The following is a 23,028-nucleotide window of genomic DNA, read 5'->3' as shown; positions in this document are numbered from 1 at the left end:
CCCGTTTGAGGAAAGTAGGGACTATCATTTCACATGGTGTACTCACTGCTAATCCACGCTAACGTTTCCACTTGCTAATTTCGTTGGTTTAAAACAAGCTAAATGTAGTTTACTGACTTTTTTTTAGTTAATTAACGACATTATGTTTTACAGATTATTACGCGGCTGCAGTACGTCTGTGTAGCCGCGAGGGGAAGCCGTTGGTTAAATTCAACGGTTGTTACCGTAAGTATACAAATAAAAGGGTTTGAACCAATATAACCTGTTAAAAGTAACAATAGCAAACTAGAAGAACTACTAGAAAACATAGTGAAGTGAAAGAGTTTGAGTTTTATTAAAGACACTTATGTCCCCCCCACCTCTGAAATCAGAATTTCCTCCATGAATGTGACCCAACTCTGGATGCGAATTTACTGCACACAAAAAAATCATGACGGCTGCATATTCGACACATTACGGTACCGAGCCGTAACCCCTCGGCGTGCGGGTAACTGAGTTCGTCCGGCCTTCCCTCAACACAAGGCAGCGTCTCATGATTCATTCAGCCAAACACAGACAGCACCAGACGGGCTAGACAACAGGCACTCTTCCGAGCTGGGGAATCAAGAGGCTGGGGGTCCAAACTCAGAGGAGCAAGTGTCCCACTGAAAGGCGGAACTAGCTAGCTTGTCATGGCGGAGGTTGGAGAGGTTTTGATGTCGGTTTTGTCCACAATTCGGGTTCCGAAGCCCGGGGACCGTGTCCACAAAGACGAATGCGCCTTGTCATTTTCCTCGCCGGTGAGCCATCTTTCCTTTATAAATCAAAACGTCAGCCAGCAAACAGTGTTGTTTAATTTCTCATTCACTCCCCCCTTCTTTCGTTTTTATCTACTGTAACGTTTTTGAATGCTGTCCTACTTTAACGCATTAGCTTCCTAGATTTTCCTGTTTGAACTAACTAGCAAGCTAGCGTCAAGCTAAGCTAATAATGCACTGTAATGGAAACATAGCTGCTCTAGCTTGTTAGCTAGCTCTGTCAGTGTAACTGGCTATGCTGTCAAACTAGCTAGCAAGCTAGTTGTTTGCTGGTCACAACTGTGGCAGGACTGTTAATGCCTTTTAACCAATCCTAGCCCACAGTATCTCTGTTTATAGATTGAGCTTTCCCGTGGATGTTGAACATTAAACCCGTGTTAAACTGAATTACAAGCGTTAGCAGGATGACTGGCGAGCTAGTTTGCTTAAATATCTTCACCCTGTTAAAATAATAGCCTAACTCATTTTTTCAAGTTTTGCAGGAGACACAAAAAACTTCACCAAAAGTGTAACATATGACATTTATTGATCAATTCACTCAAAAAGGATGTAACAAAGGATGGCTATTGATATAGTAATAACACTGTGTGTAAATTATGTAACTTAAGAGAAATAAATGATTTAGGCAATTTTTTGAACATGCCTTTGTGACTTAAGCAAGATATGGTAATACTTTATTTTGAAGGTGTCTACATTAGAGTCACACAAGCCTGTCAGAAGCATGACATGACAAGTATCATGAGCATTAATGTTACTTCAGAGTGTCATTAATGTTCATGACACACTTATGTAGACACCTTAAAGTGTTAGCAATATTAGTGTCAACAATAAAACACTGATAACTAAACAATCTCCCTCTAGCTCTTCTTTGCTGGGTTCTTATCTGATGCCTATGAATGTGGCAAATTGTCAAAGAAGTGATGATCTTAAAGGGGTAAAATCACATGATCTGATCAACTGAGGATGTAGGTGATTTTACCAGAGGTGGCCGGTCCATGAGGAGATGATTTAGGCAAAAAAAAAATGTTTTGACAAAAAACGCCTTAGGCGATTATTTTAATAGTTTGACGATATTGTAATTAATGATATGACGTGGTGTAGGCACCCACATTGCCCTCAATTTTAATTTCCCAGTGTTGTGCCACAATGGAGAGAGAGAGGACATGTTCTTACATTTAATATTGCCTGCTTCTTCTTTACAGGAAAGTGAAGGAGGCCTGTATCTGTGTATGAACAGTTTCCTTGGCTTTGGTGGTCAGTATGTGGACAGGCACCATGCCCGCACTGGCCAGAGGGCTTACTTGCACATCACCCGGACTCGCAAGGCTAAGGTGGACACTTTATTCTACTTTATGGTTTATTTTTCCTTAAGATTGCGATAAATTCTACATGGACACATATTTACGTTTGTTACTATCTGCACCATCTCTTAACATGTTAAGTAAACTAATATCAACACTCAATAATATTTCTTATATTATTCCCATAGAAGGAAGATGACAATAACTCTGGATCTGGACACCCGCCTAAGAAAAAGCCCACCAGATTGGCTATAGGTGAGTGCATCAGAGATTATTTAAACAAGCACAGATAAAACAGATGTCCTCTTTTGAGACTAACCGCTGTCTACCTCTCATCTTGTTTCTGGGTTGTCCAGGGATTGAAGGAGGGTTTGATGTGGAGCAAGATCAGTATGAGGAGGATGTAAAGGTGGTCATTTTACCTGACAGACAGGAAGTGACATCAGATGATCTTGGTACCATGCCTGATGTTGTGAGAGAGCGGGTGAGATAACTTTTTTTTTTTCATACACTAGCGCTCAAAAGTTTGGGTTCACCCAAAAAATGTCTGTTGTTTTCCATGAAAACAAACTGTTTTATTCATTGAAAGAGTTATAAAATAAATCAAAAATATAGTAAAGACATTGACAAGGGTAGAAATAATCATTTCAACCTGTAGCAATCTCCAACCTTACCTCTAGATACTCAACCAGCCTGAGGAAAGATCATTTTACTGCTTCTCAAATCAGCACAAATCAGTTTTCAGCTGTGCTAGCATAATGCCCAGTTGTTTTAATGATCAATGAGCCTTTCAACACTCTGACCGTGGATTAACACAATGTGCCACTGGAACACAAGAGTGATGGTTGCTGACAATGTATAATAGATATTTCATAAGAGAACCGGCCGTTTCCAGATTTGATAGTAATTTACCACATTAACAATGTCTAGACTGAATGCCTGTTGTTTATTTTATCTATAATTTAAAAAATGTGCTTTTCTTTCAAGGGTTTCATCATGGTCTGTTATTTAGGTCTAATTTGTTCCTGTCAATCTATTTGCCGTCACTCAAGGTGTCCCTGTCAATGGCGGGTATCATGGCAGCCGACTCAGTGTCTCATGCCTTACAAGTTCAACAGTGGGATGGAGAGGTGAGACAGGAGTCGAGGCATGCTGCTGACCTTAAACAGCTTGACAACGGAGTCAAGATCCCTCCAAGGTGAGACATTATGTCACAGCTGTCCCTTGGTTCATTAATGCTTTTTTATCTCCACTAAATATTATTTACCATAGAGACAGAAGAAGAATCAAACATTTAGTGAGTTTTATTGAAGAGTGCGCATTGTTTTTTTCTACATCCTAGTGGCTGGCGTTGTGAGGTGTGTGACCTCCAGGAGAATATTTGGATGAACCTGACGGACGGCAAAGTGCTGTGTGGTCGCAGGTATTTTGATGGTACCGGGGGCAACAACCATGCTCTTCTCCACTTCCAGGAGACAGGATACCCACTTGCTGTCAAACTCGGTACCATCACTCCCGATGGAGCAGGTAAACAAGATAATTTTTTTTTTGTGGAAAATATGTGGAAGTGGAACTGACATGAAATAGCTATTTTAATTCACTACGTAGGTACGTTTCTATACATTCATCAAATCGTGTAATTTTAATGACAGCAGCAGCTATAAAACACAAGAGCCACAGACACATTAGCTTTTATGCTGGAGTCTCCTTCTTATATAACTGACAAAGATCAAAAGATGTTATCCTGCACCTCAGCTTGTTGAACAAGTCACCAATCAAAAACATTCACTGGGGAAAAATTCACTGCTACGACCATTTTGCAGGCTAAATAACTAATTAGCTGCTCAGCTGCAGCAGATTTAACGACACATTAACATCCTGCAAATATCACTTTGGCCCATTTAGATGCTGATGCAGACCATAGTCTCTAATACTGTCTCTGCTCATGTCCTGTACGCCTATCCTGTACGCATAATATGCTCATTTTCAGGTTCACACTAGTATTTGGATTAGATTGTATTAGAACATGTTTTAAATTTCAGAAAACTCTTATCATACTTCCATGGCGAGTGGACCTCTATTCTCCCTCTGTCTGAGACACTCCCCTCCCAGAAATGTCCAGTCTGCTCTGATTGGTCAGTGATTCTGGGTCTACTGAATCTGTGTTCTCTGTGTCTCTGTACTATCAGTCATTGCAGCTGGTAAAAGGCTGTAAGAGAGAGCATCAGAGCTCTGTACAAGAAAAATCACCAACCTTCTATACGATACAGCCAGCAGGGTCCTTTCTGTTTTCTGACACTTACAATTGCAATCTGAGTCTGTCGGTGGGGATAAAAACACTTTTAGCTAATGTAATGTTTTATTGAGGATTCGCAATTGCACCGAAGGATTATATTGCAGCCCATTTCGCCACTGTCGGCTGCAGTGTTCCTGCTCAATACTGGACCAATTTCAAAGTGTGTTGCTCCCATTAGTCACCTACACAGAGAAACATAAGAATATATCACATTTACCCTTTAATCACCATCTCTGTTTGGTATGTCCAGATGTGTATTCCTATGACGAGGATGACATGGTGCTGGATTCCAAGTTACCAGAGCACCTGTCTCACTTTGGCATCGACATGATGACCATGGAGAAGGTAAGTTCTCTGTTTTTAGTGGAAGCAAACGATTTAATTTTAATTTTTCCCCCTCTCATTGATAATTGCAAATATGAGATCGGCTCATTTTCCCCACTGACTTGCTTTGTTCAAAATCGGATCATGTTCTTGTAGACTGAAGTATTTCTCAGCCCTTTGCTTTATTATTGAAGTGGTGCAAATGTAGTCAGTCAGAGATATTGGATTTTCTTCCTGTTGGCAGACATCCAGACAGTTATGGCTGGCTCTGCCTCATAGAGCAGCCATTGATTACATGGTAATACTAAAGGGTCTAAAATTCAGCTGCAGTATTAAAGAGCCAAACACACTCAAATGAATACTACAGAACTATCATTTTATTTAATAATTCTCCAACTTTTCTCTCTGGTTCTCCTTTTTGTTTATTTTTTTCTTGCCAGCACACTGTTATAATTCTAATTTATATATTTATATAACATATTATTAAAGGATTACTCGTATTATTACTGATTGGTCGATTTATTATACAGTGTACTCTTACTTTCACAGCATACCCATCATCATATCAGCCTACTTTCCTCCACACCTGTTATCCTGCTGCCATTTCCTTATTTGCCACCTGCTTCTCTTCAAATGCAGAGTGCAGACTGCAGAGTACAAAGACCAAGATCTCTGTACCTCTCGCTGTGTACTGTAATGTGGTTTCTTGTCATACTAATGCATTGCTCCACACACGTAATGATGTTGCATAGACGGGGGGTGGAGGAATTGTGCTTCAATGGCGCAGAAGACAAAGTGCACCACTTAATGCTGTGATGATGTGTTTTGTATTTTTCTTCCTTGTCTGCTGGCTGTCATTACTACTTTGTATGGGCTAATTTTGCTCCTCATTCTTAAAACGCCCTTTATATGAAGGATGCTGCATAGAATTTGATTAGCTTGTACCGCATCATTAATTCTTTTATTACTTTGACTTTTGTGCTCTCAGACTGAGCGGACGATGACAGAGCTGGAGATTGCTGTGAACCAGCGTGTGGGGGAGTGGGAGGTGATCCAGGAGTCGGGGACCACCCTAAGGCCCCTGTTTGGCGCCGGTTTGACTGGGATGAAGAATCTGGGCAACAGCTGCTACCTCAACTCTGTCATGCAAGTGCTCTTCACCGTTCCGGACTTCCAGAGCAAGTCAGTACCTTGTTTTACTCAAATCTTGATCTGATCTGTTTGTTAATATGTCCAACCAAGATTCGTTCAAGGAGAGTTCTCATTCTAATATCTTATGAGGTGTCGTGTTGCCAGAAGACGACAGTTGAAACGTGATTGAGAGAGGAGTGTCAGGAGGAGTTTCTTGTGTTAGAGTACAGAGAGCATAGTTATCTAAAAGATTTTCAATGTCATCACTAAATATTTAGCTGACAATGTGGAAGAGGTCACTCAAGATTTCAGAACAAGTCTTGTCCTTGAGCAAGACTTGGTTAGACACAATAACAAACAGATCAGATAAAGGAAAAGGTAAAGAAAAACATGTAATTATTTTGTAGGTTTCTTTCCATAATGTCGTCAGAAACTTAATTAACCATCTGAACCTGTCAGTGGCAAAAATAAGCACTTTTAGTGGATGTACAGTGCACAATTTCACCAAAGAATTTCTTGCAGCTTGTTTTTGCTGCTGCAGGCTGCAGTGCTCTCGCTCAATACTGAACCAGTTTCAAAATCATTGTCCCCATTTTTCACTTAGACACAAAAACATTGGAAAATAGGGTCCAGGTTGAATAATACAGAAGTACCACTTCAATTCTTATTGCAATAAAAATATTGCTATAAAGTTGACTATTACAGCAGCAGAGTTGGAATCATTATTCCTAATTTCTTGTATATTCCTCTAAAAAGTGACACATTGACTGTCTAGCATTAACTGTAAGATACCAAATGTAAAGAACTTGTTTCATATCCTTTTATTCATGCCTTCCAGATACGTGTCTAACATCGACAAGATTATTGATGAAGCCCCGAGCGACCCCACCCAGGACTTCAAAACCCAAGTGTGAGTGTCCTCCCATTGTGTCTGTTTTTTCTTTTTTTTGACGGACTATAATGTATTGCCATTAGATACCAGAAAGCAGGAAAGCAAAGGAGGTTGTTTGATAAAATATCAGTCATTTTAAAGTGCTTTCTTTGGCTTACCTCTTCTCCTATAACACATGTTCCACATACATGCATTCAGACACACATCTTTCCCTCTTTCCCATTTTGTCTTGAAAATGATGCCATCATAGTCACAGGAGATGAAAGAAAACATCCACATAAATACACACAAACATTCTCATAGTGTGCCAGCTGTCAGCCCCAGAGCCGATTACAGATTCTTTTCCAGGCAGCTCCGTATTTAAACGTGATTTTTGTTTTTTTATGTGGGTTATCCTCCTGAAAAGAAATGTTCTATTGATATCAGCAGGGTTTAGTTAGACCTATATTGACACTTGGTCTCTTGTCATTTTAGGTCAGTGCCATTGCAGAAAAAAGAGCTTTGCCTCTAGTGTGTATTATCTGAACTGATCTTCACTTTCATTGTGAAAACAAAAGTGAAACCATAGTCTGTTTTTTCACTGAAATTGAACTTGATTTGATGTGTTTGTGGCCTAATTCAAACAATCTCTACTTTTGTTCCCGTACACAAACTTTTTTTTTTATAGCCACCAGAGATAAGAGTCTTCTCCCTGATTAGACATTCCACTGTGTTATTGAGAGCTAGAAATATATCTAGGCCTATATCCAAATCCTCCTCCTGTGTGAGTCTCTGGTATATTGTTGGATGTGCAGTGATGTCAGCTTTGTTTGTTTATCACAGAGCCAAGCTCGGCTACGGTCTGTTGTCAGGAGACTATTCCAAACCAGCACCAGACCCTGGAGATGAGAATGGTGCATCTGAACCCAGGGTAGGAAGAAACAATCCGTCACAGTGGATTAACAAGTCTTAGTTTTAACAGATATTCATTGCACATGTGGGATTCACTCTGAGAAATAAGTGAGAATGTGACCTAACTAATATTAGCTCTCACCGTTGACAACACAACTGTTTTGTCTGCAGGGAGACCAAATCGGTATAGCACCGCGAATGTTCAAAGCACTTGTTGGGCGGGGCCACCCAGAGTTCTCCACCAATCGACAACAGGATGCTCAGGAGTTTTTATTGCACTTCATAAACATGGTGGAGGTAAAGTACCACTCAAACTCTGCTTCTGTTTTTGATCCCCAGCTTTTCTCGTATAACAGTGTTCCTTTTCACCCACAGAGGAACTGTCGCTCTGGGTCCAACCCATCTGAAGCCTTCAGGTTCCTGGTGGAGGAAAGGATTGTGTGTCAGCAATCACAGAAAGCCAAGTACACGCAGCGGGTGGATTACATCGTCCAGCTGCCTGTACCGATGGACCAGGCTACCAACACAGGTGAATACGATGTCCAATTCAGTCTCTAGTGGTATGAGCATGGTAGGATTCTGAGGCCAAAGTGTAGCAGAGGTTTATGTCAACGTATGTGTCAGATCTGATCTGTTTTTTATTTCATAAAAAGATGTTTCCCAATTTCCCCTTGGACATACATACTTTGTATCCTGAGTTGTAATATAACTTTCTTAAGAATTTATTGATTTGATGTTTTGAATAAAGAGGTGAGTGCAGGTTGTTGTTTCTCAGTCATGTACATATTTCTCTAACAGAAGAGCTTCAGGAGGCAGAACGCCGGCGTGAGGAGGGGGACTCATCATCCCCTGTGGTGCGTGCACAAATCCCCTTCACAGCCTGCATGGCGGCCCTCAGTGAACCAGAGATCCTCACAGACTTCTGGAGCTCGGCTGTGCAGTCGAAGACTACTGCTACCAAGTATGAAGAGAGACAGCCACACATGCTGAGAGTAATGAAACAAATCTTAAGATGTATTTATTAATATCAACTTTTTCTCACCTGTCAGAACAACCCGCTTTGCCTCTTTCCCCGACCACCTCGTCATCCAGATTAAGAAGTTCACCTTTGGCCTTGACTGGGTGCCCAAGAAACTGGGTGAGCAAAGATTTTTATTAAATTGTGTTTTTCTTATGTTACGCAGACGTGTGTATTCCAAAGTATAGTCTGAATGATCTTTTACTAAAACTGATAAACATGCAGGCTCACTGTCATTTTATGCATAGAGCTTGTAGGTGTGTTCAGTGTTATTCACACATCTGGCTGTGATGACTTCCTGTTCCCACACACTGGTGCACGGCAGAAAAGTTAATTTCCTGAGCAATGTGTTAACGCACATTAAAGTTAAATTGCAGAGATTTGGGAAGCGATTTATGGTGACGGATAGCTTTTCCTCCATTTTGTTTAAAGAGCTTTAATGTAGTTTAGTGGAGTAGAGAACAACTCTGTGTTAACGCCTCTGGGGAAATCAAAAAGAGTGTTGTTGTTTTTCTCCAGGTTTTAGCCTCTGCGAGTGTTACAACCTCAAGTTGGGTCTTAGGGGAAAAGGGAGTAACGTAAGACTAAATGAGGAGAATAAACAAGGATGTTTTTTAACACTATTAAAAAAAGAAGAAGAAAAGAAACAATATTAACAGCTATGCAAGCTGAACTTTAACTGGCCCTGGCCAAAAAACAAACCAACCAGCCCTAAGTAGAAATCACAATAATGCAATCAACTACCTAAACAAATTTTTAACCTAACTCCTGATCAACACAAAAATATATTGGGGGGAAAAAGCAACACTTAGCTTCATGGCAAGGAGTGACAAAAACCCCCAACAATAATTAAGGATACTGAACTGGTGAACTAAAGTTTGATAGTAGAAGCATTGCATTCCTGATTCCTATTAACATAAAAGAGAGCTATGGAGTCCCGACAAAGTAGCTCACAAGTGGACAAGCTGCTCCTCAGCTGCTCTAAACCCGTAGATGGACTGTGATTGGCAGCAGATCACCACGTTCACCAGCCAATAGTACGAGGGAGGAGCATCACAGCACATATTAGCACATTTGAACAGTTACATATTTGGGGGAAGAGGACTACTGAGACTTTCTAAAAACAAACATTTGGACCAAAGTGCATTGTGGGTAATCCATGATCATTCTGTGCAGATGTGAGCATCGACGTACCAGACACCCTGGACCTGAGCGCGCTCCGTGCGACTGGCCAGCAGCCAGGGGAGGAGCTTCTACCAGAGGTGGCCCCACCCCCACTCATGACCCCAGACGTGGAGGTTAAAGGTATCCTGGGTTTCCATGGCAACGAGGAGGACGACTCTCTATACTCCCCACTGCTGTGTTAGTCTGTCTGTCTTTTCTGCTCTTTTCCTTCTTCCTCTGAGACACTCTTATTAGTCCAATCTTGTTTCAGTCTTTTCTTCTTTTCTGTCTTTTCTGTTTCCTTGCGTCCTTCTGTTGCCTTATTATTTGTTTACTTTTGCACCATGTGAAGTGATTTGAGTTACATTTTAAACCTAAGTAATATTTTGATGGTTCTGTTTTTGCTGTATATGAGTTATTTCTATATATTTTCATTAATTTGCCTTTTGTCAGAATTCTTGGAAACTTTTGTTAATATCCTTGTTGTTTTAATTATTTTAACATCCTTTTGTCATTAATCAGTGTTTCTCCAAACATTTTAAAATTATGCACAAAGTACATCCAAGTGATTCCACTTTTTCCTCTCAAACATTCAGCTCCAGTCCTTGACGACTCCACTGTGTCCCAGTTATGTGAAATGGGATTCCCACTGGAGGCCTGCAGGAAAGCAGTGTACTACACTGGGAACACTGGAATCGATGCTGCCATGAATTGGATCATGGGCCACATGGATGACCCAGGTGTGCAGAGCAGTGGAGATTTACCATAAAACAAGTCATCAATCAGTCTGACTGCTCCTCTCACTCTCACTCATGTTCTTCTGTTTCTGATTGGCTGCAGACTTCGCAGCCCCCCTGGTGTTGCCAGGCTGCAGCTCCGGCCCCGGGACCACACCCACAGAGAGCCTCTCTGAGGAGCACCTGGCAACCATAGTCTCCATGGGCTTCAGCCGGGACCAGGCCACCAAAGCACTTCGAGCCACGGTTAGAATCAAACTCCTTCCAGTTTTATTGAGAGATGGGGATTTGACTCATTTCATATTCCACTAGTCTAAAAAGCAAAACAGTGCCAATACAAACACAGCTGCTCACTTTTAATTCAGACAGGGATGTCGCCAAGTTTCATAATTTCTGGAGACTCTAACCAGTTGTTGGCCTTAATACCTCAGCAGAAATGGGATTTAAGTTAAAGTTGCACTAAGCCGTCTCAGAAGCACTGGCAAGAGTTCTTAGATTTTATTTACTGTATGTGTTCGCGACAAAATCATGTATCAGCCACATAGCTTTTGACTTTGACTGAAGAAGCTAAAGAACGTTTTTGGAAAGTTAATTCTGTTTAAAATAGGTGCAGGTCAAGATTTAAGTTTCCAAAAAATGTTGCCACTTTTCATTTGGCTGCTGGAGTATGGTAATTATTAAATCACAATTATTAACTCAATTGCTTATTGACTTTGGAAACATAATTCATTCATTAAACTCAGAAAACAACCTGTAAAACAGCAATTATAATTAAATTGAGAGGGAAAAAAAGGAAATACGAAATATTGATTAAATAATAAAATACATAATTCCACTATAAAACTATTGATATTAAAACAATAAATTTGAATCAAAAATAAAATTAACTATTTTCCACAACCTACTGAAAACTACTAAATTTATTCAACATTGTGGTATCTTATATTCAGCATATCCGCTCTCTGCACCACTGTAAAGAAAAGGGTTCGCTTGATTTATAACACAAGAGAAAATGAGAGCATAATTTCGAAACTTAGAGGCGCACAATAACCATTCATCTCGATTATTTTGTTTAACCATAATCGTTGGAAGCCAAAATCAAGATTTTAGATAAAATGTGACTATTTGCCCCGCCCTAATATTTACACAAGTGAACTAGTTTTACAAAGAGCTGCAGGGTGACCATCAGAGCACCAGATATTCGAGGTAAGCAAGGCTTGTTTCTGCTATTGTTCCGTCATTAGCTGCAGAAAACACTTCAGCAGCACAGCTCTGGTCTTCATATTTTATTGTTACAGTACAGTAACAATACAGTTTTATTACGATGAAATCAAATATTTGGCTGGTTTTGTAGAAAATGACATTAACCTCTTGTAAAATGTTGTACTGTAAAAATCAAAACAAACCCTGGTATTTGACTAAAAACTCAAATTTGTTGTTGACATGTTCTAATGAATAGTGCAGTGCCTGTAGGAAGTTTTGTGTGAAAGTGGGATGTACAATGAGGTGTAATAGTCTTGTGTAGTGTTAATATACAAAGTTTATATTGGGTAATACATGGATGTACATTGAGATAAAAAGAGATTTTAAGATAAAGAAACTTAATCATTCAACATGGTTAGACATATATACAGACATAGATATAGGAGGGAATAAGTTTACATGCAGTAACATAAGAAGTGAATAAAGCTAAATTTCCACTTAGCACACTCATCGTGAATAACAGAATTTTTACATTACAGCAGACCACTACAACGTCTGCAACTCCATAAAACACTTACTTTTCATAAGGTACGCACAGCATCCAGGACATACATATTGAACATTGATATTCACTGAAAGCTATTTGAATATTATTGGAAAATCAAACCTTTTAGCGCACTTTAAAACTGCGAAAGATAGGTAGGTTAAATAGACTTACGGATGAGATGAGACAGGTGTGGAAATCCGGAGCGAATTAGGTTACTGACCAGGGGCCTCATGTATCAAAGAGTGCGTAGCTTTCATACTGAAAGATGGCGTACTCCCAAAACTAGAAAAATACATACGCAAACTCACCTCCACATGTATCAAACTTACGGCAGGTTCTGCAAACCTTTCCATGATACATCCCAATCAGCGTGGAACTGAGCGCACATGCACGAGCCACCAACCACGCCCCGTTTCCTCCCGAAAATGAATATGCAGATGACTATAAATCACCGGCTGATTATTGAAAGAACAATGGCAAATCAACGTGCTGCCACTGCGCACGAGGTGGATGTGGTGATCTCTGAGGTGGAGGCAGGAGAATTAGCTTTTTGGTGCCTCAGGTCTTGGATCAGCAACAAGGTGTTACTGTGGCTGTTAACGCAGCCGGATCAGAGACCCGCACCATGGCAGAAGAGTCCCTCAACACACACTCCTTCTAAACTCCACTGTTGTTTGATTTTCTTTGAAAGTGACAGAGCAGCCTGTGCGTAATGCGTGCCAGAATCTTTTTTACGCATCAGTTTATAAGTCACTATTAACTTGCTGTCCCAATTAAACATCACATATGGGATTAAATATGAACCACACCTGACTTATTCTGGAAGAATTTCCCTTTCTCCAAGGAGAGAGGGATCTGTGCGTCATGGATCGTTTTGCTCCTGCAGCGTTAACATCTCCATATTAAACCAAAGAGAAGCAATCGGCGATCGGGACTTTGACACAGTGATTGAGGCAGGTTATCTGTGGTATTTGTGCGCTCCATATTATTCAGAATCAGAAATACTTTACTGACCCCTTGAGAAAAAATTGGTATCTAAAAATAGTGGAAATAGCAAAATATATAGACTTGAGGAAATATACAATCTTAAAAAACATACAGACTTCAACATACTAGTATTGCACAAATAAGCAGCAGTACGCAGGTAAAATATGATAATGGATGAAAAAAAATCATCTATCCCCTCATATTTAGAACGGGTTATTGAGGGTGGTAAACAGCATTTTTTCTTCCATTGTCCGAGAGCTATAAACTGTAAACACAAAGCCAGTTGTGTTTAGTTTGAGTTTAGATATGAAACATGTTTTAAATAGAGCATAAAAGATAGTAGTTTCCGGCAAACAGAAGTTTGCGGTGCCACCGCACATTCTCAAAGCACCTGGAAAGATTGTGCATCATGAAAAGTGAACTTGCCATGAGAATGTGCGGACATTCTCACGGCAAGTTCACTTTTCATACTTGTGGCGTGTGCAGGAAAAACAGAGTACACAATGTTTTTGTGCTACACTGTTGATACATGAGGCCCCAGGTGTAGGCCTATCACACAATGGGGCGGAGCTCCCCTAAAAGGCGTCCAATCGGAAACAGTGCAATGCCGCAACACGTCCAAAAAAATAATGATATTTTGAAAAATGAAATTCAAAATCTTCAAAATTAAGGATGCACACCTTCGTGCCATGCGCAAGCCACATACGAAATCTTAGGTCAGTCTGACCAACGGTCAGCGAGATATACCCTAGACACACACACACACGCTTCTTGCTTTTATAGATAGATGTCTCCTTGAACTGTTGTTTGTTTTCAGAGTAATGTCCTGGACCGGGCAGTGGACTGGATCTTCTCCCACCTGGATGACCTGGAGTCCATGGACGTGTCCGAGGGCGGTCGCTCAGCAGCGGAGAGCGAGGGCGGCAGGGATCCTCCGCCTGGGCCTCGCGTCAGAGACGGACCAGGAAGTGAGTCCTGAGAAGGATGACAGAGAGATTATTATCATAATAATACATGTAGTATATATGGTGTAATTATAATTGAACTCATGGCTTCTCTCATCTTTTTCCAGAATATGAGCTGTTTGCGTTCATCAGTCACATGGGGACGAGCACAATGTGCGGCCACTACGTCTGTCACATCAAGAAGGATCAGCAGTGAGTGCTTTTGTTTTTGCATTTGTGATTCAACTTTTTAGGGGATATTTTGTATGGAGGACAGAAGCTGCCAAAATAAAAAAGAAATTACTGGAATGAATTAATAGGCCAATAAATTAACAAAAAAATTATATACAAAAATAAACATTAATTAATTGATAAAGAAATGTATAAAGAATATAAAAGCAATACATAAGTGGAGGGGAATAGAAAGGTGGAAAAATGCAAAGGGAAAGTAATGCATAACATTATGAAAGGGTTAAAAAAAATTGATGTAAAATAAATGCAAAAATAAATACATCCATTTCAAAATTTAAATAATAATTTAATAAAAGGGAAAATAATTTTGAATGTAAATCAGGGGAGGAGATTAATGCAAAGGTCAATTAAAAAAAAAAAGCACCAAGTCAAGATAAATATCAATTTATGTTGTATTTCATGAATTATTACCTACATTTATTTTTAATATTTCTGGTACATTTAATTGCAAATGCATTTATTTATTGAGTCATTTATTTTTTTTGTTTTTCTTTAGCAGCTTCTGTCCTTTATTATTTCGCTCTCCCAAACCCTCAATGTCATTTAAAAGTAAGAACTATTAAAAATAATAATAATTGCAAGGCTCACATCCTGAAAGAAAATGTATTTCAAGCACATAAGTTTTGAAAGAAACAACAAAACTAACGAGTTACAAATTATTTGCTTTCCTTCCTCTAATCAGAAGTTAATTTATTCATTAAATGTCTTTTAAAAAAACATTCTGTTAATGAAGTAGCTAGTTCCACAGTATCTCAGCAGGGGGCACCATACTCCAGGTCGGTCTGAACATTGATCACTGCATATGGGAACACAGTGCACAAGTGTTAACCTGGCAAGAACTGAGGTTTAAACAAGTTATATCCACTATCATAAACTACAGATTTACTTTATATTTTGCTAAAAAAAATAATGTTGTAATAATGTTTTTTGAACAAATCAATGATCCAAGATTGCCCAAAAAAAGTGATATATGTTGTATGTATGTTGGTCATTTGGGAAAACCAGGACACATCACTTAACCTCAATTTCAAATAAGACCCATTTATTTGAAAAAAAAAAACACTCTTTTGTGTATACTAGAGGTGTAACGGTACATAAAAGTTACTGTTCATGTGAGTTCACTACAGCGGGAAAAACTCCTATCATGTCTGTTACAACTGTATACATAATCAAACCTTTAAACTGTCTGTTATCAAGTCGCTGTTTGTGAACTGTGTGATCTCTGTTTCACAGGTGGGTTATCTTCAATGATCAGAAGGTCTGCGCTTCAGAGAAACCTCCCAAAGACCTGGGATACCTCTACTTCTACCGGAGAGTGGCTGAATGAGACAACAAGGGAGCGTTGCACGTGAAGGAGGAGTAATGTGGACGCTAACACAAACACACCAGACAACATTCATAGTCGCACTCCACCAAGGTCTTACAAATGCCCTGGCACGCTTCACAACTGACAAAAGTGTAAATAAATCTCTCAGATTGCATATATACACGATTAAATAAACTGGAGCAGATGTACAGATAAGGTGTTGGGGTGGGAGGGGGGGGAGATTTTTCCTTTTGATCCACTGATTACAAACCATCGGCCCGTTCAAAGAAGCAGATTCAGCGAGTTACTTGGACAAATATGCTGAGTAAAACCATCTGAAACACCTGTCACGCCAGGTTTTACTCTGCAAACTTATCCAAATGATTCATGAAACCTGCTTCATGGAACAGGCCCCAAACATCAGAGGGTTGCTGAGTCCACTCACTCTTTGCTTAACTATCACCTTTGTCCATGTCCTGACTGCTGATTTTCACTGCCATCAGTAGTCACTGCCCCTTCCCGTCAAAATATGTCGCTTCCAGCCCCCTCTTTTTTTATTGGACGGTTGCAGTTCGGTGTAACCGGTTTAGCTGTGTTCCAGCTCCTCCTCCGTTCATTTCAGTGAGGAAATAAAGAAAAGAAAAGAATAACCTTGAACATCCATGATGAGAGGAAGTGTCAGTAACTCAAATGAATAACCGCTAAAATGTGTGTTACAAAAAGGAAATAAAAAAAGTCAAGACACCAAATGAACTTGTTTTTTTCTTTAAAGTTTGGTGAGGGTGATATCTGGGTGATTTGTTTTATTTTGTTTTTATTTTGCAAACAAATCCTTTGTTACTTCTGCTGTGACAAATAAAGAATTGTCTTTCTGTCATTCTGCAGTTTTCTCTTGATGAACTCATCACTTCTCACTTTTTTATTCTGGTTAATCCATCATATTTGTACATGTTTTAAGTCACGACACAGAACTTTCCTCAGCTTTGTGTTAAAGCGGCACAGAATCCCAGGCCTAGTTTGTGAGAAAGCTCACGCATGAAGAGCAAACCCACAAAGAGCCTCCGCCTTCTACACTTTTTCCATTTTTGCGCTCTTGTATTTTCGATTATGTGAAGCACAGAGAGGATGATGACAGATTTTGGCCTTCAATAACGACACAAAAGACACAGTACAGCTTCAAAATTAAGGTAAGATCTCAAATTTGATAATGAACTCAAGTTTTACATTGTAAAATGAAATTGGATTTAATAAGATCATTCTGAAACTATTTGTCTTCCGTATTGTTCAAACTTAACATGATGACGGATGAGCTGATTTACATCAAACACTTTAGAGGTATTAGAGCTATTTTCCTGTCCTGGTCCCTTTATCTCTATAATTATGACATTTTTTCCTTTTGAAAACTATGTGTCGAAGTCTATAAAAGTGAAGACAAATGTACATAACAACGTCTCCAAGTGGTTAGTGTGTATAGCAAGGTCAATCTGCTTTTAAAGGTTAAAGTTTCATTATACTCTCATTTTGTAACTGTTCAGTTAATGAGGTGAAATTATGGAGATAATATGTGAAATTAGACTTTTTAGAGACATTTTTATACAGTTCTAGAAAGTTTTAAAGACTAATTATGTGGGCAGATTGTAAATGATCTGGCTATGTAAAAGAAACTAACAAAGATATGATTGGTAGCTTTTAAATGAGAAATTATTCAAATAGATTTAAGAATTTGTGTCAAAGTTTATGAGAATTTTTTTAAAATTTTAAACAAACTTCTTATTCAGATGTACGATCTATTTGGTCCATAGTGAAGCATCATTATATGCATTATTGAGCAAGTAAATGAATTGCAAAGCATGCCTGAATTATCCCAGAGGCATTTGTTTCAGTGTTTTTTATAGAAGTCTAACTCTAAGTTTTACATTTCTTAATACCAGAGATATATAGAGGGAGGAAGGAAGTGGCGCGCTATGTCGGTGGTTAGGGATCACATGTTTTTTGGTAAAGTGCTTATCTCAAACAGAAGCTGTGTGGAGTCTCTTCGCTTTAACACCCTCAACCTCTGCATTAAATTAGTATTCGTTTAATTTCAACACTTTTGTCTTGATTGAAATGCATATTTGTGTTATTTTTTCCCCCTAGATCCAACATTCAAAATGAAGACCATCGTGTGGTTTGTGTTTTGTGAGTGAAAATACTTCTACTACTTAAAATCATAAATAAATAATCCTTTAAAATTAAGTTTTAATGCGTTGCCAGATCCAAATATGTCACTTTTATGTGCATGAGCCTCTTTTAATCTACCTGTTAAAAACGCTACCGTTTTACTGCCAAGATTTAATCTGATGAATTGTCCTTTTAACTTCATAATCATTAAATGAGTCTCCAACGCAAAGTAATAAGAATATATTATAATTACATCATTTTGTCCTTGTCTTAATACACTAAGTTTGTGGTATTCTCCTGTGAATATCTATTATAGTAAGTGAACTGTGCTTCACGAATGTGATCCTCTCTTCAGTGCTGGGTGCGTTCTCTGCTGCAGCCAAAGTGTTCGTCACAAAACCACGAGAGAGAGTCCTCCTCGAGTGTGGGGTCTCCGACTTCAGAACCAGCCTGGTGTGGAATCGTGAAGGTGCCCTGATTTTCAACGTTGCTGGAAGGACTGGCACCAGTCGCAGAGGTACAGACAGACAGTTGACATGACCTACAGCACAATATATTGCTTTTAAAACATCACTGTTATCAGTAACATGACGTGTTTTCTGCTTTAGGCATAGGTGACATTGTGTCAAGGTCAAGAATCATTCAAACAACAAAGCTGCAGATATCGCCTGTGAAGCTAGAAGATGCTGGAAACTTCATTTGCGAGGCAGATAGGAAACGTCACGAACACACACTCCTTGTGGTCTCAGGTGAGCAGAACAACCAAGAAAAATGTATTTGCAAACATCTCTTGGTATTACATGGAACCTGAAGCTCCAAAAGCACTTGATTCAACACGTCCTGCAATACAACTCGATAATGTCTTTCATTAGACCATCCCTGTCTGTTAAACTTCCATGTCTGTTAAACACTCCCACCCCCACATTGTAACTCAGACCAAGCTGAGATTATATCATCACCGTATATTACTCAAACTTTAAGAAGCTCCTTGTTATCCAACTTTTTCCCAAAGTTAAGGAGCACTTCTCCTGATGATTAAACTGACCTTCGTGTGTAAAATCGATGTAGTGCCCCTTGAATTTCATGATTTAATATCCCTAAAATTCAAATGTTCCAGTCTGTAAAGCTGTGCCCATTTGTGCAGCTATTCGTGATATATTTTCATTTTGCTCTCCCTTTCATGTCATGGGGCAGTGGTGTAGTGAAGTATATAAGGGCCACTTCCTCCTCAGTAACCCAATACAACCACCATAACGGCACTAATAAGGGCATGTCAGGTTTCTAATGATAATGAGTCCTTCATCCAGCATGGCTGCCTTTTCTCCTTTTGTGATTCTCACCGTGTCCTCGCCCCGTCTGTTGTCCCTCTCTGTGTCAGTGTCGGCCAGCCCCTCCACTGAGATCCAGCAGGGCAGTGAGGCCACGCTCCTGTGTCAGGTAAAAGGTCTGAAACCAGGATCTACAGTGAAGTGGAAGAGGCCAGGTGGTACAGACTCAGGGTCAGAGACTGTTCAACTCAAACCTGTAGCCCAGTCTGATGCAGGAGTCTGGACCTGTTTGGTCTCCCATGATGGGGTGTCACACAGTGAGAGGCTAGAAATCAAAGTTCAAGGTAAGATTCTGGTCTTTGCATATGTTTTTAACTGCAACAAAAGTGATCTACAGGTGCATCGCAATAAATTAGGATATGATGGAAAAGTCAATTTCCAGTAGTTCAAGTCAAATAGCCCCAACCAAGTATTGAGTGCATTTAGATGGACATACTTTTCAGAGGCCAACATTTCCATATTAAACATACTGAATGAGACACTGAATTTTAGGTCTTCGTCAAATGTAAGCCATAATCATTATAATGAGAAGAAATTAAATAAATTAAGATATGAAATGTTTAATTCTGTGTGTAATGGATCTATATAATGTGTTATTTTCACTTTTTGAATTTAATTACTGACATAAATAAACTTTTCTATGACATTCTAAATTATTGAGATGCACCTGTATTCTTTTGACTATTTGTGTCTGTGTCTGGGTTTTTCATAATCATTATAATTAGAAGAAATTAAATAAATTAAGACATGAAATGTTTCATTCTGTGTGTACTGGATATACATATAATGTCTTATTTCCACTTTTTAATTAATTGAATTAAAAACTAGTAATTGAATTACTGACATAAATAAACTTTTCTATGATATTCTAATTAATGCGATGCACCTCTATGTGGCCACTGGCAAAAGCAAGACATGTTTTTGCTTTCAGAACCTCGTCCTGAAACACCTGCACCACCCCCAACACAAGGCTCGAAGAACACCCCGAAGCAACCCTGCAAAAACTGTGCGTACTGTTTGTGTTTGTTTGTGTTAAACGCTCTATGAGCTCATATGAATGAAACCGATTCTTCTCTGGATGTGTCATTGATTCCTCGCTTTTTGCCATGGTGTGTTTTAATGGTTCATCCAGGCTCCGTACCCAGAGATACCGATACTCCAGCGCTGATGTTGTTGGGGCTCAGCTGGTGGATCTGGGTGGCAGTCGGAGTAGGCGTCCTGGTTATGGTCCTCCTGATAATCCTTGTAATTGTCTTGTGCAAGAGGATCAAAAGAAAGAAGGTGAGTCAAGAAAATCAACCAGGAAGTCTCTATGTGCTGCTTTGTTGATTGAAATTAGCAGGTGGCATTACGAGGGGTTACTGAGGCAAACACAAACATTATAATGTGTTTTTTTTCTGCTGCAGAGAAAACTTCGGATGATGAAGAATGGCCGAATCCCACTGAAGCCCAAGAAGTACTGCGAGTGTGACCAGTAAATGTTCTTAACTTGCTTCTATCTAGTAAAAAAAATACTTTATCCCCTCTCCAGTAATCTCTGTTCACTTTACAGATGCTTTCTAATAGACTTTATTCGCTTTATATTAATGACTGTTTGACCTTCATTTTCACAGTGCCTTTTACCAAGTGCTTCATTATTGTGTTGTAATTAGTGTGAAAACTTCTCCTCTTTCCTCTCTTTATCGCAGCCCAGCAGCTGCAGCAAAACCGCGGCAAGGACGCCGGAGAGAGAAGCCATCAGCTCTCCCTCTGCCACCCCTGCTAATGGAGTGACATGAAAGACGGATCGAAGAAAGCAAAGATAGACAGAAAGAAAGAGAGTGAGAGAGAAAGAGAAAGAGAGGACTAGATAGAGATAAAGAGAGAGCGACTGAAAGAGAACCACAGTGTGAATATGGCATGAATGTAAATGGGCTTTTGAATGCTGGAGATGAAAATAAAAATCAAATGTAATGATGTGGGCACTTTGAGCTTTTCCACCAATATAACCAGTGAACTGAATGCAAATAGGCTTCTCCACTGCAACAGAGAGCAGCAACCGTCTGTACTTACTTTTGACATTTATGCAGCATATTGACATGTTAAGATCATCCTGGAATACAGCATTGTCTGTACTATATACTGTGCTTTCAATTTAATTCAGCTGATTTCAGCATATTTTCTGTATTGTGTTTATTTGTATTTGATAGATGCCTATGTATACTTTGTCTTTAGCTTTTAAATGAAAATGTTATTGAAATGTATTGAAGTTTTATGTCTTTTTTGTCCTCAGACAATAAACTATAAGGATACCCAACTGCACAGTCTGCATTTTCCAGCATTGTAAAACAGACAGGGGAGGCTTGTTTAAAAATGAATTATTTGCAGTTAACTTGATGGAAACTGTAATAAACCCATGATAAAAATAACTTTCCCAAAAATGTAATATGTCAGATTTATATTTCAGATAATGTTATACCTTTCAGGTAGACTTTTTTTAAACTAATGATGTAATCACTTTACAGGATAATGTCATAATGTAAAAAAAGTCAGATTTTTTCTCCGAAATATAAAGTGTGCAAGTATAGTAAATGTATTATACTGTTGACATTAACCTAATGAAAACATTAATTCTGACACTAATGAATGCATTTAACTCAACTTAAATCCCTAGTAGTGGCATATCAACCCGCCAATAGCTATTCTGATTGGTCGTTGTGGAAGAATTGTCTATTAGACCAAAGTGGATCTTTGACTAGGCCCCATCAGAAAATTACCTTTTTTTAAACAATATTAGATTTTCTGGCAAAACGATTACATCATCACTTTAAAAAAAAGAGGCCTAACTGAAAGGTATTACATTAATGATAAAAAATGTTATTACAATACCAGTCAGGAGATTTTTATTACATAATTGAGTTTCATTACATATTGGATCAGGTTAAGTGCACATTTTATTAGCTTCTCGGGAAATTAATACATTATCTGATTACGCCATGCTTCCATCAGTGAGATAAAATCACAAACAGTTGAATGTGCCTGTGGGTCCCCTGTGCGTTCAGGTAATTTCAACACAGTGCGTGAAAGGTGGGCTCTGCCAGTAACAACACAATCTGTTTCACAGAGAAGTAATCACTGACAGGATATACATTTAACGGCTGCTTCAAGATGAATAATGCCAAACATAACCCCCCAAAGGGCTTTAAAATAAAAAAGAAATGAAGGATTATAGCTTGCACCTTGTTCAACATAATGTTGAGCATTATCTTTTATGTTCTGTTAAATGTTGTTAGTGTGTTTTAAACCGTGCCAGCTCTGAATTCCCCACAACTGGTGCAGTTCAATGCAGGTGTTGACTCCAGTGCAGCGCTTCGTGTAATGAAACACACATAAACACCTGTTTCACTCAGTCACACAAGACCACCAATGACATACATACATACATACATACATACAGTACATGTTTACATTATACATATGTATGTATATAAGGGGGTAAGGGTATTGAATGTCTAATAACATAAGGAATTCTGGTATTTAGTAACTTTAACCTTGAAACTACATTGTCTACAGTGTGTGTGTGTGTGTGTGACAGAGAGAGAGAAAGCCTCTGTGACTATGTACTCCTAATCTTTGTAATCCATTTAGTACATAACAATAAGGATTGGATCATAGTGGTGTCTCACTTCCTGTGTTTCTGCTTGTGTGTGCGTATGTGTGTGTGTGTGTGTGTGTGTGCGTGTGTGTATATGTGTGTGTGTGTGTGTGTGT

At 39.1% G+C, this 23,028-nt stretch overlaps 2 protein-coding genes across 3 annotated transcripts; both read left to right on the top strand.

The window, feature by feature from the left end:
• The first annotated feature begins 510 nt into the window (after window positions 1-510).
• On the top strand, window positions 511-16,667 carry usp5 (ubiquitin specific peptidase 5 (isopeptidase T)). 2 transcript variants are annotated; one of them, XM_059339150.1, is made up of 20 exons: window positions 511-779; window positions 2,000-2,128; window positions 2,287-2,353; window positions 2,455-2,582; window positions 3,151-3,296; window positions 3,441-3,625; window positions 4,645-4,739; window positions 5,707-5,900; window positions 6,688-6,759; window positions 7,564-7,651; window positions 7,804-7,929; window positions 8,008-8,161; window positions 8,431-8,593; window positions 8,682-8,770; window positions 9,827-10,012; window positions 10,411-10,554; window positions 10,655-10,797; window positions 14,106-14,256; window positions 14,361-14,445; window positions 15,718-16,667. In XM_059339150.1, exons 1-20 carry the CDS (start codon window positions 672-674, stop codon window positions 15,809-15,811), a joined length of 2,547 nt encoding a protein of 848 aa, XP_059195133.1. In that variant the 5' UTR covers window positions 511-671; the 3' UTR covers window positions 15,812-16,667. The 2 variants fall into 2 exon arrangements, with proteins under 2 accessions (XP_059195133.1, XP_059195134.1); XM_059339151.1 differs by having other exon boundaries at window positions 514-779; window positions 9,827-9,955.
• A 421-nt stretch (window positions 16,668-17,088) lies between these two features.
• On the top strand, window positions 17,089-21,658 carry cd4-2.2 (CD4-2 molecule, tandem duplicate 2). Its single transcript, XM_059339110.1, has 8 exons — window positions 17,089-17,125; window positions 18,306-18,467; window positions 18,559-18,699; window positions 19,329-19,562; window positions 20,210-20,284; window positions 20,411-20,559; window positions 20,685-20,752; window positions 20,967-21,658. The coding sequence occupies exons 1-8, from the start codon at window positions 17,089-17,091 to the stop codon at window positions 21,049-21,051; spliced, it is 951 nt and encodes a 316-aa protein (XP_059195093.1). The 3' UTR covers window positions 21,052-21,658.
• The last annotated feature ends 1,370 nt before the right edge of the window (window positions 21,659-23,028 follow it).

This window comes from Centropristis striata, chromosome 8, assembly GCF_030273125.1.
Source record: "Centropristis striata isolate RG_2023a ecotype Rhode Island chromosome 8, C.striata_1.0, whole genome shotgun sequence".
Taxonomy (NCBI): Eukaryota; Metazoa; Chordata; class Actinopteri; order Perciformes; family Serranidae; genus Centropristis; species Centropristis striata.
Note: the sequence above shows the minus strand (reverse complement) of the source record. Positions and strands in the feature narration are given on the sequence as shown.